Source organism: Callithrix jacchus, chromosome 5 (genome assembly GCF_049354715.1).
Source record: "Callithrix jacchus isolate 240 chromosome 5, calJac240_pri, whole genome shotgun sequence".
Taxonomy (NCBI): Eukaryota; Metazoa; Chordata; class Mammalia; order Primates; family Cebidae; genus Callithrix; species Callithrix jacchus.
This window is the reverse complement of record NC_133506.1, coordinates 151,133,643-151,152,207: the sequence shown is the minus strand read 5'-3', so window position 1 is coordinate 151,152,207 and position 18,565 is coordinate 151,133,643. Positions and strand designations below refer to the sequence as shown.

Below are 18,565 nucleotides of genomic sequence, written 5' to 3'. Positions count from 1 at the left end.
GTAAAAATCAGAATGGTATTTTAAGAACTAGCTGATTAAACACCCCAACTTGTTGGCTTAAGAGTGCTGAATGAACAACCCATCACACCTGGTGCCCAAGCCCCACTTTTTTTGAGGTGCTCATTTTAATCTGACATGGCTGTGGACATGGTGTGTGTCAGGACCACTTCTCTCTCTGCCTTTTGCTTCCTTAAACCAAGCCAGGCCCACTACTGTGAACTCAGCTGCTGGAGTTCTTTCAGAAGTTGGGGGAAACCAGGCTGCCTGTTTGCTTCAGAGGTCTAGACTCTTAACGCCTGGTCTCTTAAGATCCAGACCATAAAACCTCAGCCAAATAATTCACACCAACATTTTATTGTTGGGCTTTTTTAACGAAAAACAAAATGTCAGTTTTTGATGTTTTGTATTTATATAAATATGACTTTAAAATATATTGGTTTCTGTCTGGGTGCGGTGGTTCACGCCTGTAATCTCAACACTTTGGGAGGCCGAGGTGGGCGGATCACAAGGTCAAGAGATCAAGACTAACCTGGCCAACATGGGGAATCCCCTTCTCTATAAAAATACAAAAATTAGCTGGACGTGGTGACGTACGCCTGTAGTCCCAGCTCCTCAGGAGGCTGAGGCAGGAGCATCCCTTCAACCGGGGAGACGGAGGTTGCAGTGAGCCAAGATCTTGCCATTGTACTCTAGCCAGGTGACAGAGTGAGACTCCCGTCTCAAGAAATATATATATATTGATTTATTTTTTAAAGATCCATTGCTGGGACCATGAGGGTCATTCATTCCTTTATTCTGGAGGTATTTATTGAGGTGTGCAATACGCAAGGTACAATGCTAGGAAAATTCTTTCCTATCAGCCTAAACCAGAAACAGTCTGGTTTTCTGCTCTCTTTCCAAGGCCTAGAATTGTATCCAGCATCTATTATGCCTACTCTTCATTCATTGTAGAATCCTAACAGTGAAGGAATGACACACTAAGATAAGCCATGCCTGCATTTTCCCCTACCAGGAGTTCAGATTGTTATGAAAATCAGTATAAAGACCTTTCCCTTTGGCAATCTCTATCTACCAACTAATTCTTGTAGCCAGAATCAGATAGTCTCCATGGAGTTGACACAGCTTCATAGGAAATCAGTTAATTAACCACTAAATATTGATAGGACACCTACTTTGTGCAATCTCCCCCCTCCTAGACAAAGGAGTCATTCAAAGAAGTAAATGAGATACTCTGTTTTCAAAGACTTTCCATACAAACATAAAGTTACTACAATGCAGCCCTGAGGCCAAAGAGGTGACTGGCATAAAAGAGAACTAAAAGAGATTAGAGGAAGAAGATGGAAGCCTAGAATTTGGCCTTTAACCAGGTGAAGAATGGAAGAACGGGCATAACAGAAATGCAAGGCTGTGTGTATATATACGTGTGTGTTTCTGCATGTTGGAAGGTGACGGAGAATGGCATGGACAGAGTCTGGAAGAAGCCAGAGCACACAAGGCACACCAGGAGTTAATTCCATTCAGTGAGATTTGAGTCAACTGAATAAATATTTATTGAATGCACACTGTGTACCTGGCATTGTGATAGGTACTAGGTATACAATGGTTAACAAGACTGATATGGTTCCTGGGTCACTGGCAAGTGGGAGACATGGAGAAGTAAACAGACAATGACCATGTAGTATGATAAGTGCTACGATAGGGAAAAGTCCAGGTGTTACCGAGAAGGATGAAGAAAGGACCCAACCCAAACACTGGGGTCAAGAAAACTTCCTGGAAGAGGGGAAATCAAGCTGACCCCCAAAGCCAACGTAGAAATTGGTTGGGTAAAACTGTTCGGGTAGGATATATAATACTTACCCAGGAATTGCAAATGTGAAGGGCCATGGAGATCTGAAGGTGGCTGAGTTTGTTGGAACACAAGGGGAAGGAGGACTGGAAGAGGCTAGGGATGGGAGCAGTGGCCAGAATTTGCACATTAAAAGAGTTTAGGCTTCATCCTAAGAGCAGCTGTAACCTTGAGGAATTTTAAGCAAGAGAATAAGACATGTGGATATGCATTTTAGGTAACTGTCTGCAGTGTGAGACGGTCCTGAGAAGAACAATGGGTAAAAAGAACAAAAGGGTAATAGGCAGTTAGATCCTTGAAGTTATATCCCTAACACAGTATAAGAACCAAATGAATATTTTGTGAATGAATGATCAATGAATCAATCAATAATTTGGTGCAGGATTGAAAATATGAGACTTCAGGCAGAGGATAAAGTTGTCTGTATGTATACAAGGGTCAGAGTGAAAGCTGACTGGCACACTGACATGTCTCCAAGTCTTGAATCTCATCAGACAAATGATAACAGCTGACAATGGAGTAAAGTGGAACAGACTGGAAACAGCTTCAGTGGTGGAGTCAACAGACCAAGGTCTGAGTCCTAGTTTTCATGTTTATTAATTTTGAGATGTGTTTAATTTCTCTGATCATTGGGTTCCACAACTATTATGCCTACTCTTTATGTGCCAATGCATAGGCAGAATGGGAATGGATATCACATTCTGTGTATGTTTCTGTTTTCAGGTGGTACGTAGGCACTGTGGCAGGACTGATGGACCAGTAGAGTTTCTAAATCATCCACTGTAAAAACCAGTTAGTGAAACCTGCCTGACAGATGGCAGAGTCATGGTTTAGGTAGCAGGGGATTTAGAAATCAAGTAGCCAGTAAGTACTGCACAAAGTTTGGATATATGGCTCACTAACTTGTCCACTGGAGACCCTGGTGGAGACGTTGGGAGAGGGGTGGAAAGGGTCCCTCTCCTGCTGCTGTCCCCAAGGAGAGTACTAGGGACAGAAAGAGCAGAAACAAGTGGTATAGCTTGAGGGTCACAGGGGTCAGTGAGGTGGCCTGGAGAACACACACAGGCAGTTAAGGACACAGTCTAGAATAGAACTCAGCTCCCTGAAGTTCAGTGCTCTTTTCACGACTCCACCTTGTCAAATTAATTATGTCAACTCAAGTCTTAGAAAGAACAACTTATGTAAGATTCAAGCCAAGAGGTCTTCTCATAAGTTTGTGGCTGGAGCTACCAGCCAGGGCCGCGTGACCTTTCGAACGAGAGGTCAAAGCAGGAATCCTGGCTACAGGAGTGAGGTGCTCCCCTGGATCCACTTGTTTGGAAAGAAGGCAGCTTCATGAAGCATGGGGGTGCAGCTACGTTGGTGGTGGAAGAGAAAAGCAGGATGAATGACAACGTACTTGAATCCAGAAACAATTAGCCAAAGAATAAAGCAAGAGAAGAAAAAGCAGAGGGTGAAGAACTGCCCAGCAAGGAGCTGCTGGAAGAAGGGCTAGTGAACCAACTCGTCGGAAAGTACGTCGTACCACGCAGTTTTAGGAAACACAGCAAGCCTGAGCTCCTTGGTACCCTCAGGAGATCCAAGTGAACAGGCAGAAAGTGACTGTGTTCTGTGAAATACTTCAGGTAGCCAAATGCTCCTCTTTCCAGCACTTTTCATATCATCCCCCTTACCTTCCCCCTAACACACTTACACCTTCTGGCCCATTCCAGCTGAGTTTTGCTTCTCTTCTGCAGAAGAGTGTGACACTAGGGTAATATCGCTGAAGACATTTATTAAAATAGCTTCCTTAAGAAATATAATTTTTAGCTCGTGGCCTTGGGTCCCATATCTCTAAATCATCTTCATCTTTTCACTTTCCAAAAGCAGTATAGAGTCAGCTGTTTGGGGAGTCCTTATAATTTTTATTAAGTAAAACTCAACTAAATTATTTTTTGGTATTCTACATTCATAGAGTTAGCCCTCAAGTGTTGGGTTAACTCTATAAATACAGAAAACCGAAAAATAATTTAGTCTCACCTGTCTCCCTTAAAGAAAGCTCCAATAAATCAATCAGCCATAACAAAAAGGCCACTTTTCAGTTTTTCCTGGAAATTCTAAAGCAAATGGTATTGAAACAAAATTGACTATATAATTCATACTCTCTAGTGATCACTTACATAGCTCAGTCAAGGTTTGCAGTCACAGGTATCTCTGACAATCTACAAATCTGTAATACCCACACATAAACAGCTGGGGCAGACATCAGAGTTCCTTTATCAAGACTGAAATCCATGTGTCTCCTGCGCTCTTAATACATTTCACCATCCACACTGTTTAATTGAGCTTTTTACTACAAATGGTTTTAGGCTCTGATGCAAGACAGGAATTTGAAGCATGCATTGGAGTATTTAATGGTGCTAATTTCTGGTGCACACAAACATCAACTTCACTCAACAATCCAATAATCTTGCAAAAAGAAATATGCCGGAGAATAAAATACAGCAATGGAATTCTTCAGGACTGCAAGCAAAGCAGTTCCACTGTCCTGCTGACGCCAAAAAGTAATAAAATAGCTGCCTATTTACAGATTCTTAAAGATATTACAATCAATAAAAAAAAAAGGAAGAAAGTAGGGTGCTTTCAGATCAAGGAATTCTTCTTTTATATTCAAACATGTTTATTCACTTAAAGTCTTCAAATGTAACCAAACTTAATTTTAAACAAACATCTGATTGCAACAAAGGAAATGTTTAGTCTCTCTCTCTCTCTCTCTCTCTGTGTGTGTGTGTGTGTAAGTGTGTGTGTGTGGCTTTGCTTCAACTGGATGGTATAAATTTAAACAATTCCTACCTGGAAATATGGATGGTCTCTTCTTTGGGTGCCTCAGATGAATCGGATCAAAGTTCTTAATGTTTCTTTGAAGTCTTCCTCTAATGTCATTTCCTATGAGTAGTTCAGGTGGCAGGCTACTCCGTCTTGATGATTTATAATCATTTTGAGATGAATTTAGTTTGTTCTTCGTTCTGGAATATAAATTGCTGTCATCAACTGCCATTGTGGGGGATACATTAGAGACTGAACAAAAATCCAAAAAGCAAACCCAGTGGCAGCCACCGTCACAGCCACCGAGCCGCCGCCACCCTGGACTCCGATGTTCTCATGCTTTACTCTGCACTTGTTTGGGAAGCTTGGCAAGTTCATAGGCGTGGACGTGAACAGGTGTAGAATTACTAAGTAGCCCCTCCTTTCTACAGTTAGCAGCACAGGGGAGGAGAGATCAAAAAAAAAAAAAAATTAGGTGCAGAAGACTGGGGAATTTGAACAGATGTGATTCAGGGTGGATGGTAACAAAAGTGGTATAATGGTTGCTGCATGAAATCTCTGCTTCATGGGTGCAACACCATAAAACAAACACAGTGCACTATTCAAGAATAAATGCCTATGCAAATTTCAAGTCTAATTTTTTGTATCATTTCCCAAACTCTTACAGATTTTAAACAGTTTTGGGGAAGCATTTTTACATTCCCTTGTACCTTTAAGTTTCAAACTATACACATAACACAGAACGAACATCCTTCTTTATTCAGTGTCTTATTTGGCTGACTGCCAACTGGAATTTGGCTGAAAGAGGTGATGACCAGGAAGGAACCAGCAGTGGGTGTGTGCCAGGCAGCAGTGCCGGGAACCCACTGTTGCTCCCCACCCACCCCTTCCATCCAGTGCTCCAGCTGGCAGATAGCTTCTCCAGAAGTTCCCACTGACTGGCAGTGGGGTCAGAGGTCTAGAAAACAAGCCTTAGCCATAGAATTAATCACTGCCTCCATTCACTAATAAAAAGTCAATGTTACTATCCTTGAGGGGATTCTGCCTAGCTTTCAACTAAAATAGTAATGGGTTTGGTGGTCTAAGAAAAACCAGCATTTCTACACTCAAGATTCCATCTTGTTCTGTCACCCAGTTTCTTTCTCTCTCTCTCTCTCCCGGATTTTGCATTTTTATGTTCTCTGTTCCCTTCCCCTTTGCTCTATTTATGTGGAAATGTTCCGCACTTTTTTCGTTAACTGTGCAGAAATCATCACTCTATAATTCATTCTCCCCAGCCATGCCTCAAGACTGTGCCTGTGTCCATCGGCAATCTCTCTGTCACATACACACATATACCCCGTTTGTGTTTTGTCTGGTTGCAATGTAAGAAGATGAAATCTACCTTTCTCTTCCCAGTGCCTGGGATCAATAGATACATAACATTATAAGGGGCTTGGGGTCATTTCACAAGTCACTGTTTATTTTGGCTTCCTAGATGCCAAGTATATTTCAATATTTGTTGATATTTAGGTGTTGGTTCTGTTTACCAAATTGAGGATGTACTTCCACATTAACACAAGTTTTGTTCTCCTTATGCCCTTTCAGCATCAGGTCTCCAAATCACAACTGATTTTCTGGAAAGAAAAGTGTTTTTTTCTTATGCCAGTTGAGAGTTGCCATTATAATCTGGCAATTATAATTATAAATCCATAAATCATGTTTATATATTAGATTATTAAGTTATTTCACCAATTCTGAGAATCATCTGTACTTATAACTTCCTGTAACTTCCCTCCCAGGACTTAGAACTTTGTCAAGTTGAAATGTATCATGAACTTCAAAACAATGAGTAAGTTGTATAAGACCATTTCTAAAAGGTTTTAGAATGAGACTGCCTCAATCTCCCTCACCCTAATAAAAACACATTTTTTTCTAGTAAGGAAATATAAAGAAAAAGCATTTTTAAAAGTTTGAGATAATGATATAAAAGGAAGAAAAAATATACATTCCTAAAACCGAAACTTCAAGAAATGTTTAATTTTCAAATATAAAGCAATTTAAAATCCTAGGGCACAAAAGACTGGTACTAACTGGGAGAAATTCAGCAATTGGCAAAGCAGAAGCTCAAGCTATTTGGTGACTGTGTCTTTCTCGATCACACTACTATGATGGCCCCAAATAAGAGCATGTATGAGATGAAACAGAAGTCTCTAAGGACAGGTATTATTATCACACAGAGTGTACACCAGGTATGCCTGCATCGTATACCTTTCTTTGTCTTTGAGTCCAGCTGAAAACACAGAATGAAGTACATATGCATCTGGAATGCATTATAATAACAGCCATCATTTACTGCAGGCTTAAAACTGGCCAGATTCTGCGCTAAGCCTTTGGCATGCATTATCTCATTGATTCCTCCTAATCACTCTATTTTATAAATGAAGATGCTGAGACAGAGTCAAACACATAGAAATTAGTGGAGAGAAGATTTGAACCCAAGTTTTCACTAACTCCAAAGTTCACATTCAAGTTCATGCCTTAAACTATACCACCTAACAATTGTTAAATGTGTATAATATCTAAAAGGAATTAAAAGTCTTTCTCCACTTTTCTAAAAACAATTATTGGGGCTGGGTTTGGTGTCTCGCACCTGTAATCCCAGAATTTGGGTGGCCGAGTCGGGTGGATCATAAGGTCAAGAGATAGAGACCATCCTGGCCAACATGGTGAAACCCTGTCTCTACTAAAAATACAAAAATTAGCTGGGTGTGGTGGCACACACCTGTAGTCCCAGCTACTTGGGAGGCTGAGGCAGGAGAATCGCTTGAACCCGGGAGGCGGAGGATGCAGTGAGCTGAGATCATGCCATTGCACTCCAGCCTGGTGACAGAACAAGACTCCGTCTCAAAAAAAAAAAAAAAAAAAAATTATTGGTTTCCAGCAGATTCGCACTTCACCAACATCATTCCACCAGATTGAGGAATGGTCTGGCTCATTTAATTAGATTTGCCCTGTTGTCAGGAGGTTTTTGAGATTCACAGAATGAAAGAGGAAAGCAGGAAAATTCACATTTTTGCCAGAGTATTTGCATTACTAATAAAGTAACCATGTTGAGGCTTTTCACACTAAAATGCATTTTAGATACAAGTATTATGTATTCCTGACATTTAAATTATAATTTTGAAAAAAAATCCTCTACCCTACTTCAGAGGTATATCAAGTCCTCTAAACCTCTAAAAATTAAATGACTTAAGAGAGGCAAGAGGAGTTCCTGATGTGTCCAACTTCACCTCTCTCCTGCCTAACTCATTTTCCCCTTAGAGAGAATAGAAACAGATGGGAATCTAGCTCATTTAATACACTTCTTCAATGCAGAAAAGTGAGAACAACCTGAATTTTCTCTTGTTAAAATATTAGAGCAATGTAAACAAGGAACAACTTTTATTAATTCAAAAGTAGTATTAAATCTGTGAACATAAAAAAAGTAAAGCAAATCATTCTTTCAAAATATTTAAATTGGCTGCCACATGAATGACAAGCAATCAGCCACAGAATATTTAGCTTGGTTGTCTACATGAGAATATTTACAGATTACAATGTTAAGTCCATCTCTCCTTCTGTATAGTTATGGCCAAAGTGAATTTTTTTTTTCAGGTGTTCAAAAGAATGATGACACAGGCTTTGGGCTAAGAGGAATTTTAAAACTTATAGTGTAAATAATTTTAAATACATGATTGGGCATTTTCTATTTTAATGACATTACCATTATCATCATTATTTTTGAGACAGGGTCTCTGTCACCCAGGCTCAAGTGCAGTGGCAGCAATCATGGCTCACTGTGGCCTCCACCTCCTGGGCTCAAGCAAACCCCCTACCTCAGCCACCCGAGTAGCTGGGACTACAGGTGTGCACCACCACCAGGCCCAGCTAATTTTTGCATTTTTGGTAAAGATGGAGTTTCACCATGTTGCCCAGGTTGGCTTCGAACTCCTGGGTTCAAATGATCCTCCTGCCTCAGCCTCTCAAAGTGCTGGGATTACAGGCATAAGCCACCATGCCTGGCTGACCATTATGTTTTTAAAGGTCTCTATTTTCCTATAAATCCAAAATACTAAACTCTTTTGAATTATTTCAATTTATTACCCTTCAAGAAGTTGTGTATTTTATATTAAATAATGTTACAATATCATGAAAATTTTATTCTTCCTGGTAATAAAACTTTAATCTTCTTTCCTTCAGATTGTACAAATAGTCTGTAAAAACACATTTCCTCACTATGTAGCCATGATTTCCTTGTGGATCTTGGTAGCTTTTTTTCTGTAGAGATGGGGTTGCCTAGACTGGTCTTGAACTCCTGGACTCAAGTGATCTTCCTGCCTTGGCCTCCCAAAAGGCTGAGATTATAGACATGAGCCACTGCACCCAGCCCTATTGGCAGCATTTAAATAGAATTACTGAGTTATTTTGCTTGTTGTGAGATAGCTGCAATTATACTGAGAACAATATAATTTTACAACTGTAACCATTTTTCTCACTGTCACCTTCATAGAAATGGTCCACCCAGAAGATGTTAGGCCTGTATGAATTGACCAGATTAGTACCCAGCTGTACTGCATATCCTGCAAACATTTCTTATTTTTGAACTGAGATGACCTAGTAATCAGTGGGTTTGCCACTAGGAAAAAATAACAGTATAGAATATCAGAATGACGGATATCACCAAGTCAAACAGGTCAATGATTTGTCCCTCCAAAAGGTCACCAGCCACCTCTTGTTGCCAACACATCTTTGCTCAATATAGGTAACAATGCCTGCAGTATTACCTGTGGTGTGATTATGGCTGAGGAAATCTTTTCACAGAGCCTAAAAATACAACATAGATGTTCAGTATCTCATTGGCTGTCCATAGCAATGAACACTAATGACCAGTCTTTCCCTGTTACAATTCTCTGTTCTCTTTGCTTTCATGACACTATTATTTCTCATTTGTCTCCCTATGTATGTCTCAGGTCCCTTCTGCTTAGATTCTTCAGGGCTTCTTAAAAGTCTATTTTCCTCCCTCCCTCTCTTTGGCAGGCCAGTTTATTGAATGCCTGCTATGTGTTTGGCACCATGCTATGTTCAAGATCTCTAGTCTTCAGAATCTTTTCATCTAAAAGGGGCAAAGAACAACAATAAACAAATTATTGCAATACAGAGTGACTGCTCCGTGCAGAGGTGATATAAACAGTGTTTTAGTATTTTCTTCCTCATGAAGAGAGGGGTGGGAAAGAAAGGGTTCTCAGAGAAGTAGTAAGTTTGCAAGGCAGATGAGAGGGCCCTGGGCAAAGGCACTAAGGTGTGACATTAGCACCAAATGTGCACAGAATGACAAATACAGCAATCCTGTGCCTACAACAGGACCTTATCTCGTGCAGATTGGGACATTGGAAAAACAAGACTGGACAATCTGAGAAAATAGAGGGCTGAAGGAAAAACAATCAGTGGCCTTATAATATATATTTTAACACCAACACATATCAGACATCTCCCAGATAATAATGCAGACTTTAAAGAAGTCTGCATTAAAAAACTGGCTGTAACCTTTTAAAGGAAGTTGGTAATTCTTAACAAAATGTAGTAAGACATTAAAAATTTTCTACCTCCACTAAGTAACCCTTCTCTTAAACCATCTTTATTTATTCCAGAAACTGTGATACAGGAATTTGCTGAAGCAGACTCTTAACACAGTTTTTAATGTCATGCAGACTTTACCTTTTTAAAAAGCTTCAGAACCAGTTTTTACTGGCTTGAATCTAACTTCATTTATACTTGCATTCTTCCTTGCTCAATTGTGCAAGTCCCAGCAAAATGCCAGCAAATGCCTGGCCTTTTCTCAAATTAAGGTAAGGCTTAAGGGCACATTTGCTTTTTCTAGGCTTGTGTGGCTCTCTTTGGTGAGAGGGTACAGCATAAAAAATCTCCCTCTCTACACTACCCCTGACACACCTACATGGTCTATGAGTGGAAATACTGTTAGTTTACATCTTATTTTTCTGTTTAAGGGATTGAACTAAATTTGCATTCATAAAAGAATTGAAAATTTGATTTTCTGTGTATCCAAATACTAGGACAGTATAACTTCAGAAATGTGGTTGCCAAAACCAGGCTGTCAGGTGACCACTGTAACTGAGAGGCTGGTGCATTAGTGGCTCCACCACCATTAGGCATACTCATCTGTGGTTTCAACTTGCATCTGTGAGCTGATGATGTCTAAGTCCCAGCTCCACCCCCTGCCTCTCCATAGTGTCCTGGATATCTATATTTAATTGTATACTGACTATTCCCTGGTGGAAATTCAGCATGTATAAAACTGGTTTCTCCAAATGTGCAGCTCCTGAATTTCTGAAGTTTTTATTTTACTGAAATGGCACCACATTTACCCAGTGACCCAAACCAGAAACCTTGGAATTATTCTGTCTAAATCATGTCATTTTTATCCCTTAAACATCTTTTGATCTGTGTCTTCTTCCTCATTCCTGGTGACACTGACCGGTGGTAATATTCATTATCTCGATTTTGAGTTATTGCTTCAGACTGCCAACAGATCTGGCTACTTGGAGGCTTAGTTCCTTAAGCATTCCATCTTTGACTTGGCACTTTTTTATGTCTTAACTAACTACCTCTGGTTAGCCCATTTCCCTCTTTAAAGATACGCAAAAGGGTAAGAACAAGGAAACTTCCTCAACCTAATAAAGGGCATTTACAAAAAGCCTGCAGATGATATACTCGATGAAAGACTGAATACTTTCCTTCTAAGATCAGGAACAAGGCAGGACATCTACTCTTACTGATTCTATTAACATTGTACTGAAGGCTCTATATGGTGTCATCAGGCAAAAAAAAGAATAAAGAGCATCCAATTGGACATAAAACTGTATTTGCAGATAAAATAATCATCTATGTAGAAAATCGAATGGAACCTATAAAAACGTTACAAGAACTAATAAGTGAGCTCAGCAAGGCTGCAGGATATAAGCTAAATGCACAAAAATAAATTGTATTTCTATATTAGCAATGAAAAACAAAATTAAAATGTTTTAATGCCATAAAGATACTAAATATTTAGGAATAAATCTGACAAAAACATGACAGATATGTCTATTGAAAACTACAATAATATTACTAAAAGGAATTACAGAAAATTTAAGTAAATGGAGAGATATGTTCACAGTCAGAAGACTCAGTATTGTTAAGCTACAACAAACTAATCTGTAGATTCAATCTTAGCAGATTTTTTTTTTGGTAGGAAGTTACAAACTGATACAAAAATTCAAATGGAAATGCAAGGGATCAAGAATGGCCAAAATAACACTGAAAAAGAAAAAGGTGGGAGGATTAATACTGCTGATTTCTGCCAGGTGCGGTGGCTCACACCTATAATCCCAGCACTTTGGGAGGCAAGGTGGGTGGATCACTTGAGGTCAGGAGTTCGAGATCAGTCTGGCCAACATGGTGAAACCCCGTCTCTACTAAAAATAGAAAAATTAGCTGGGTATGGTGGCACATGCCTGTAATCCCAGCTACTTGGGAGGCTGAGTCGGGGAATCACTTGAACCAGGGAGATGAAGGTTGCAGTGAGCCAAGGTCCCACCACTGCACTCCAGCCTGGGCAACAGAGCAAGTCTCTCTCAAAAAACAACTTATCAAATTGTAAAAATATATGCAGTTTATTATATGTCAACTATATATAAATAAAACTTTTTAAAAAGGCAATGCTATATCTTCTCTCAGTGCATTTGACCAAAGATTTGGAAATGGATTCCAGCTAATATAAATTTTTTTTTCTTTGAGACAGAGTCTCACTCTGTCACCCAGGCTGGAGTGCAGTGGTGTGATCATGGCTCCTTGCAGCCTCAAACTCCTGGGCTCAAGCGATCCTCCTGTCTCAGCCTCATAAGTAGGTGGCACCATAGGGCATGTGCCACCATGCCTGGCTAATTTTAATTTTTTTTGTAGAGGTGGTGCGGCACTGTGGTTGCCCAGGCTGGGCTTGAACTCCTGGCCTCAAGCCGTCCTCCCACCTTGGCCTCCAAAAGTGCTGGAATTACAAGCATGAGTTGTTATGCCCGGCTCCAGCTAATAAAATTAATAAATAAAAGTGAAAATAACTCTTCTGATTCCATCATCTGCATCAAGAGTAAGTGAAAAATACACATATGCCCAAGAATTATGTAAGTCTTTATCACTATGACAAGGACTTTCTTACCCTGAATTATGTTTAAGTTTTAATTTATACACGGTAAGACTCAAAGAATGTCAGAAAGAATGTCTCCTTTGCCATTCCTAGGTAATACACTCATTGTTACAGTAAGATTCCTAGAGAGGTGCTCAACAAACACTAGAGAAAGAAGAGTAAATGAGTGAAGAGCCAAAATGGGGAGAGAAGAAAGTAACAATTAAAAAAAAGCATTTATTGACAGAACAAGTTTCCTCACAAGCTAGCAACAAAATTTGTGAAATACTTTAGCCCAAAGAAGTTCAAGATCAGGATAAACATTGGTTATCTTAGTTTGTTTAGGTGCTGGCTTATTACATACCGAAAGGGCTGGACAAAATGAATAACCTGGAGACTCTTCCCACACTTTTTGATGCTGCTGATGTTCTTCAGCCTCTTCTATCTGAAGCCTTCAGATGGAAGTGCAGCAAGAATACCTTCAATAGCTTTGGAGTTGAATCTCATGTTGCACTGATTGTTGAGGTATGTCACACATTTAACGAAAAATATTTAAAATGTCCTTGTCATCTCCTACATCAAGCTAGCTCTATTCTGTGCAATTTCAGGTATAGTCCAGAGGAAAAACTTTATAACCCATGGCCATTTAAATGCCAAGTTAGCTTTATGGAGTTGGTGTTTTTAACAACCTCATGTACACAAGAGTAAAAACAGTTTCTCAGAAACTGATACTAAGCAAACAAAAAGATAGTAGTAATACAGATGACAATTAAAAAGCTTGATGTAATAGACAAAGAACATTACATCCAAAAATACTGTCTTTTCAAACTTAGAACAAAAAAAAAAAATGGGCTACATACTAGGCCATGAAACAAATCTCAAAATACCAATTTGTATTATGCTGTCATGGTATGTAAGGCATTTGTTTATCACTACTCAATAAAACTGAAAATCAATATTAAAAATAGCAAAAAAAAAAAATCTCTGAACCCAGTAATTTATTGTGCATTTCCTCTGGCCAGGTCCTATGCTAAACATTTCTGATGCAGTATTTCATTCATCCTCATGAGTGTGGTACTAACGTATATCTCCATTTTACAGTGGAGGAAACACATCGAGAGGCCGAGAAACTGCATCAGGTAAATAATTCCCACCAAGCCTATTCTTCCATTCACATCATCATCCATAAAATATAAATTTCCTCTTTTAGGCTGGGCACAGTGGCTAATGCCTGTAATCTCAGCACTTTGGGAGGCTAAGGTGGGCGGATAGCAAGGTCAAGAAATCGAGACCATCCTGGTCAACACGGTAAAACCCCGTCTCTATTAAAAATACAAAAATCAGCTGGGCATGGTGGCATGTACCGTGTAGTATTGCCAGCTACTTGGGAAGCTGAGGCAGGAGAATAGCTTGAACCAGGGAGATGGAGGTTGCAGTGAGCTGAGAACGTGCCACTGTAACAGAGTGAGGCTCCCTCTCAAAAAAAAAAAAAAATCCCCTTTATTCTTTGTTTCCCAACTAATTCCAGGCACTTCCTTTTTGCTTCTGCCTTCCATTTCCCTGGTTCCTTATCCACAAAGCATCTCATGTGTCCCCCATCCTGATTTCCAGGCCATTTTCTATGATGCAGGGAAAGCAACAAAATCAAATGAGGGATTTCAGAAGGTGTCCTTCCAAAAAGCAGAATGCCTTTCTACTTTCAAGAGTGAAAACAGAACCATTTTCTTACCTCTGCCCAGGAATTAAGTTTCAATTCAAGATTCCAAATTAGTATACAAGATTTCAGAGTATGGCCTGTTTGCTTGCTGGGGAGTACCAGCCAGCTGCAAAAACACTTGGTCAACACTGGGAACTGCCTTTGACAGTTCCCTGGGCAGTGATATTCCACTTCCATTCTCCCAGGCTCCCCTGTCACCTCAGATGGATCTATCCATCCATCTATTTATTTTTTATTACTCTCTAGATAAAAATATTTTATCTTATTTTATATCATATTCTAGAAGCTAGCAAAGGCCCAAATATGAAAAACCAAACTTCACAGATGCCCAATCAACATTTTTCTACCCTCATAAAACCAAAGATTTGTAATATTAATTTATGATGAACAGCTAAGAAACCGGACCTTAAGAAAGCTCTTGGCCAGGCGTGGTTGCTCACGCCTGTAATCCCAGCACTTTGGGAGGCCGAGGAAGGTGGATCACGAGGTCAAGAGATCAAGACCATCCTGGCCAACATAGTGAAACCCCATCTCTACTAAAATACAAAAATTAGCTGGGCGTGGTGGCACGCGACTGTAGTCCCAGCTACTCGGGAGGCTGAGGCAGGAGAATTACTTGAACCCAGGAGTGCAGTGAGCCACTGCACTCCAGCCTGGCGCCTGGTAACAGAGCAAGAATCTGTCTCAAAAAAAAAAAAAAAAAGAAAGAAAGAAAGCTCTTAAAGCAGACATATTTTTGAGTTTTTTTTTTTGCACCAAATACTTACCTTACTCACTGTATTAATATTATTAGTAATTAGGATTTAAAGGAAGGCAGATACTTTCATAGCAACCAAATCTTTAAAAAAAAAATCCGTATTTCAGAATCTATTTAGCTGTTTTTTAATTCTCTCTTTTGGTTACATAAGAAATCCATGGTTGTTGCAGAATATTTGGAAAGCATGAAAAAGTAAATAAAAGCAGTCAGAAAACATTTTATAACCTCACCAATCAAGATAACCACTGACTCTATTGTGGCATATTTGCTTCCAGACCCTAGGCTTTGTCCTGCCATCGTCAGCCAACCAGATTTTACCTTAGAGTCTGTTCTCAGCCAAAGGAATGAATTCATCCATGTGAATGGCATCATGGGGGAATGGAGGAACCACCCAAGTGAGATAAATGAGTGATGTTGTAGTGTAAGAATACAAACGGTGGTCGACAGTCTGAAAACTGGGATGGACATCTCTCCCCTAAAGGGGCATTGGCTTCCCAAGACCCACTGGACTGTGGCTCTGGAGGACTGAAGACCCCAATTTGTCTCAACCTTTATACAAGAAAATAAAGAAATAAATTTTCACTCTTCTGGCACATGCCAACTGTTGGAAGAAGGCAAATAAATTCCAAATATAGGTACATTTTTTGACAGATTGTCCTCAAAGTAGATATAAAACAACCAAAAGTCAATAATGTTCTCACTAAATCAGTAATTACTGTGTTCTACACAAACCTGTATTTTTCTAGTTGTTAAACAAGTTTCTCCACAAAGGATCAGCTGTCACACCACCTTGATGAAATGCTATCCTATTAGAGAGGTCAGCCTTTTTTCCATCTATGCTTGCTTGTGGTTTTACTTTGGTCTTTATGGAGATGAGATTTGACTAGTAATTTGACAAAATTATTTTTGTGACTTTCCATTTTCCACAATAATTCCTCTAAAATTCTCAAAGGAATACTTCAGCTTAAGCTTTCATGTCTTTGCTTTCATCCGACTTTTATTTTCTACCTAGTAGTTATCCAAAAGGCCAGGTATTTAACTATGGTTTTCTAAATTCCCTTTCTAAATCAAGATATGGTTTTTAAGAAGTTTATGATAATAAGACACTTAAAAGTTCTATTAAATTTAAGAACTTTGGAAAAATGAGCATGGAATTCTCTATGTAATTCAGACTTGAAACAAAAATATAATATTTACCAACTGTGACAAATGTTTCTTCTTCTGCCACTCTGGGAGAGGAACCATAAAAAATTATTTAAATCACTTAATAAGGGAGTTCCATGTATTATTGGGAAGGTAACACACATATACATATATATCACACTATACAGATATACACATGAAACTGCTTTTCCCTAGAAAATATCTACAATATCCTGGGAGTGGTGGCTGATACCTGTAATCTCAACACTTCGGGAAGCCAAGGTGGGAGAATAGAATAGCTTGAGTCCAGGAGTTTGAGACCAGCCTGGACAACATGGTGAGAACCCCGTTTCTACAAATAAAAAAATCAGCTGGGTTTGGTAGTGCATGCCTGTGGTTCCAGCTGCCCAGGAGGCTGAGGTGGGAGGATCCCTTGAGCCCTGATGGTCGAGGCTACAGTAAGCTATGATTGTGCCACTTTACTCCAGCTTGGGCAACAGAGTGAGACCCTGCCTCAAAAAATAAATAAATACATAGGAAAATCTCTACAATTTAACTTCTACTTTAAAACATCAAAATGACTTTAGTAAACGCCCAAATCTAAAAAAGAAGTAATATATTGTGCAGTTTCCTACTTCCTAGGGGGAAGAAAAGAGCTGGACAAACACACTAAACACACTGTTACGGTTGTGGGGTGGAGGTGTATTAAAGTGACTTCATTAGATACAAAGGGCTCTGACTTCTTGTGAACATTTTTCCCCAGACCAAACAAGTCAGTCATTTGAATCATTTTTTCATATCCTGTAGCTGTCAAACACTCTTCCTTGACATGAATCCAAAGCTGTGATTTTCTACATGTGCCACTCTTTTTTTGGAGGAGGTGTGTGGCTTCTATGTTTTGTCTACATTTCTTGCAAATGCTCCTTCTGATGCAATGTGTCACAAAATACTTATTACACTGATCCCTAATGGAGGAGGGAACAGTACACACACATACACACACGTGTGTATATATGTATCTATAACTATGTCTAAGCAGCTTTGGATTTTTAAACAGGTATTGTTAATCGACGGATAAATTTAATCAACCTCTGGGTCACCAAGTTATGGTTGTGAGTTCCTCAGATATATATAATTCTCAAATCTACTTTACTACCTCAAATTTGGGCTCCTCCATCCAACTACCCGACATTTCCATCTGGATACTCAGGATCATCCAAAACTCAACATGACCAGGACTGAAATCATCAGGATCTCTAAATTGCTCCCGGTCCCGCATTTTCTTGGCCAACTAATTTTCTAACTTGGGAAATCCTAAATATCCACCTCTCATCACCACTATATGCAATTACTGCTAACCAAGTACTGCCAATTTTACCTCCTAGAATTCATCACTTCCTCTATTCCTGCCACCCTTGTCCTAATGTAGGTCTCCATTAACCTTTGCCTAGATTCTGCAACAGCTTTCTGTCTGTGGAGCTCTGCTTCTCAGATATATCCTAAATTTGGTGCCAAATCACTCCATCTAAAAAGGCAAGTGCTGAGTTCATGCTCACTTTAAATTGCGGCCTACAGATACAAATGCAATGTTAGCTCTATTTCCGTACCTTGGTATGACCAAGCATTTCCTCCATGACTGTCAGTTTACCTTTTTACAGTCATCTCTTACAAATGCCTTTTCAGCAACTCAATTGCATGCAGTTAATACCCCAAACACTGCCCACCCCCAGTTGTTTCTCAGTCTGTGCCTGAGTTCATGTTGCCACCTCCCCCCTGGAATCCTTTGCTAACACTCTGCTCACTCCTTAATTCCCTTCCCTCGCTTCCTGCACTGCATAATACCCATCCCAATTTCTCAAGCTCCATTAAGAAACCATTTTGGATCTCTGCAGCTGAGTCTGCTGCCATTCTGTGCTCCTACTTCATTCTGTACAACTATCTGCCACTATTTTATAATTATCTGCTTCCATATCAGTTTCCCTTGCTGGGATGTAACTCATTTCTTCTTCATCTTTGTACATGCAGTAAGTGCTCAGTAAATATCTGCTAGACCGTGGAACTGGAGTCACATCCTCCTGAGATGCTGGGGCTGCCTATGCC

The 18,565-nt window shown here is 39.6% G+C and overlaps 1 protein-coding gene across 5 annotated transcripts in view; it reads right to left on the bottom strand.

Moving 5' to 3' along the window:
• The window catches only part of FRY (FRY microtubule binding protein), a 472,456-nt gene that overhangs the window by 366,711 nt on the left and 87,180 nt on the right, over nt 1-18,565 (bottom strand). For 4 of the 5 annotated variants that reach the window (XM_054256748.2, XM_078375252.1, XM_078375253.1 and 1 more), the window contains exon 2: nt 4,679-4,851. The exons of the other annotated variant lie outside the window; for it this stretch is intronic. In XM_054256748.2, the coding sequence (XP_054112723.2) occupies nt 4,679-4,851 (173 nt within the window). The remainder of the gene's footprint in view (nt 1-4,678; nt 4,852-18,565) is intronic. 5 annotated transcript variants of the gene reach the window in all.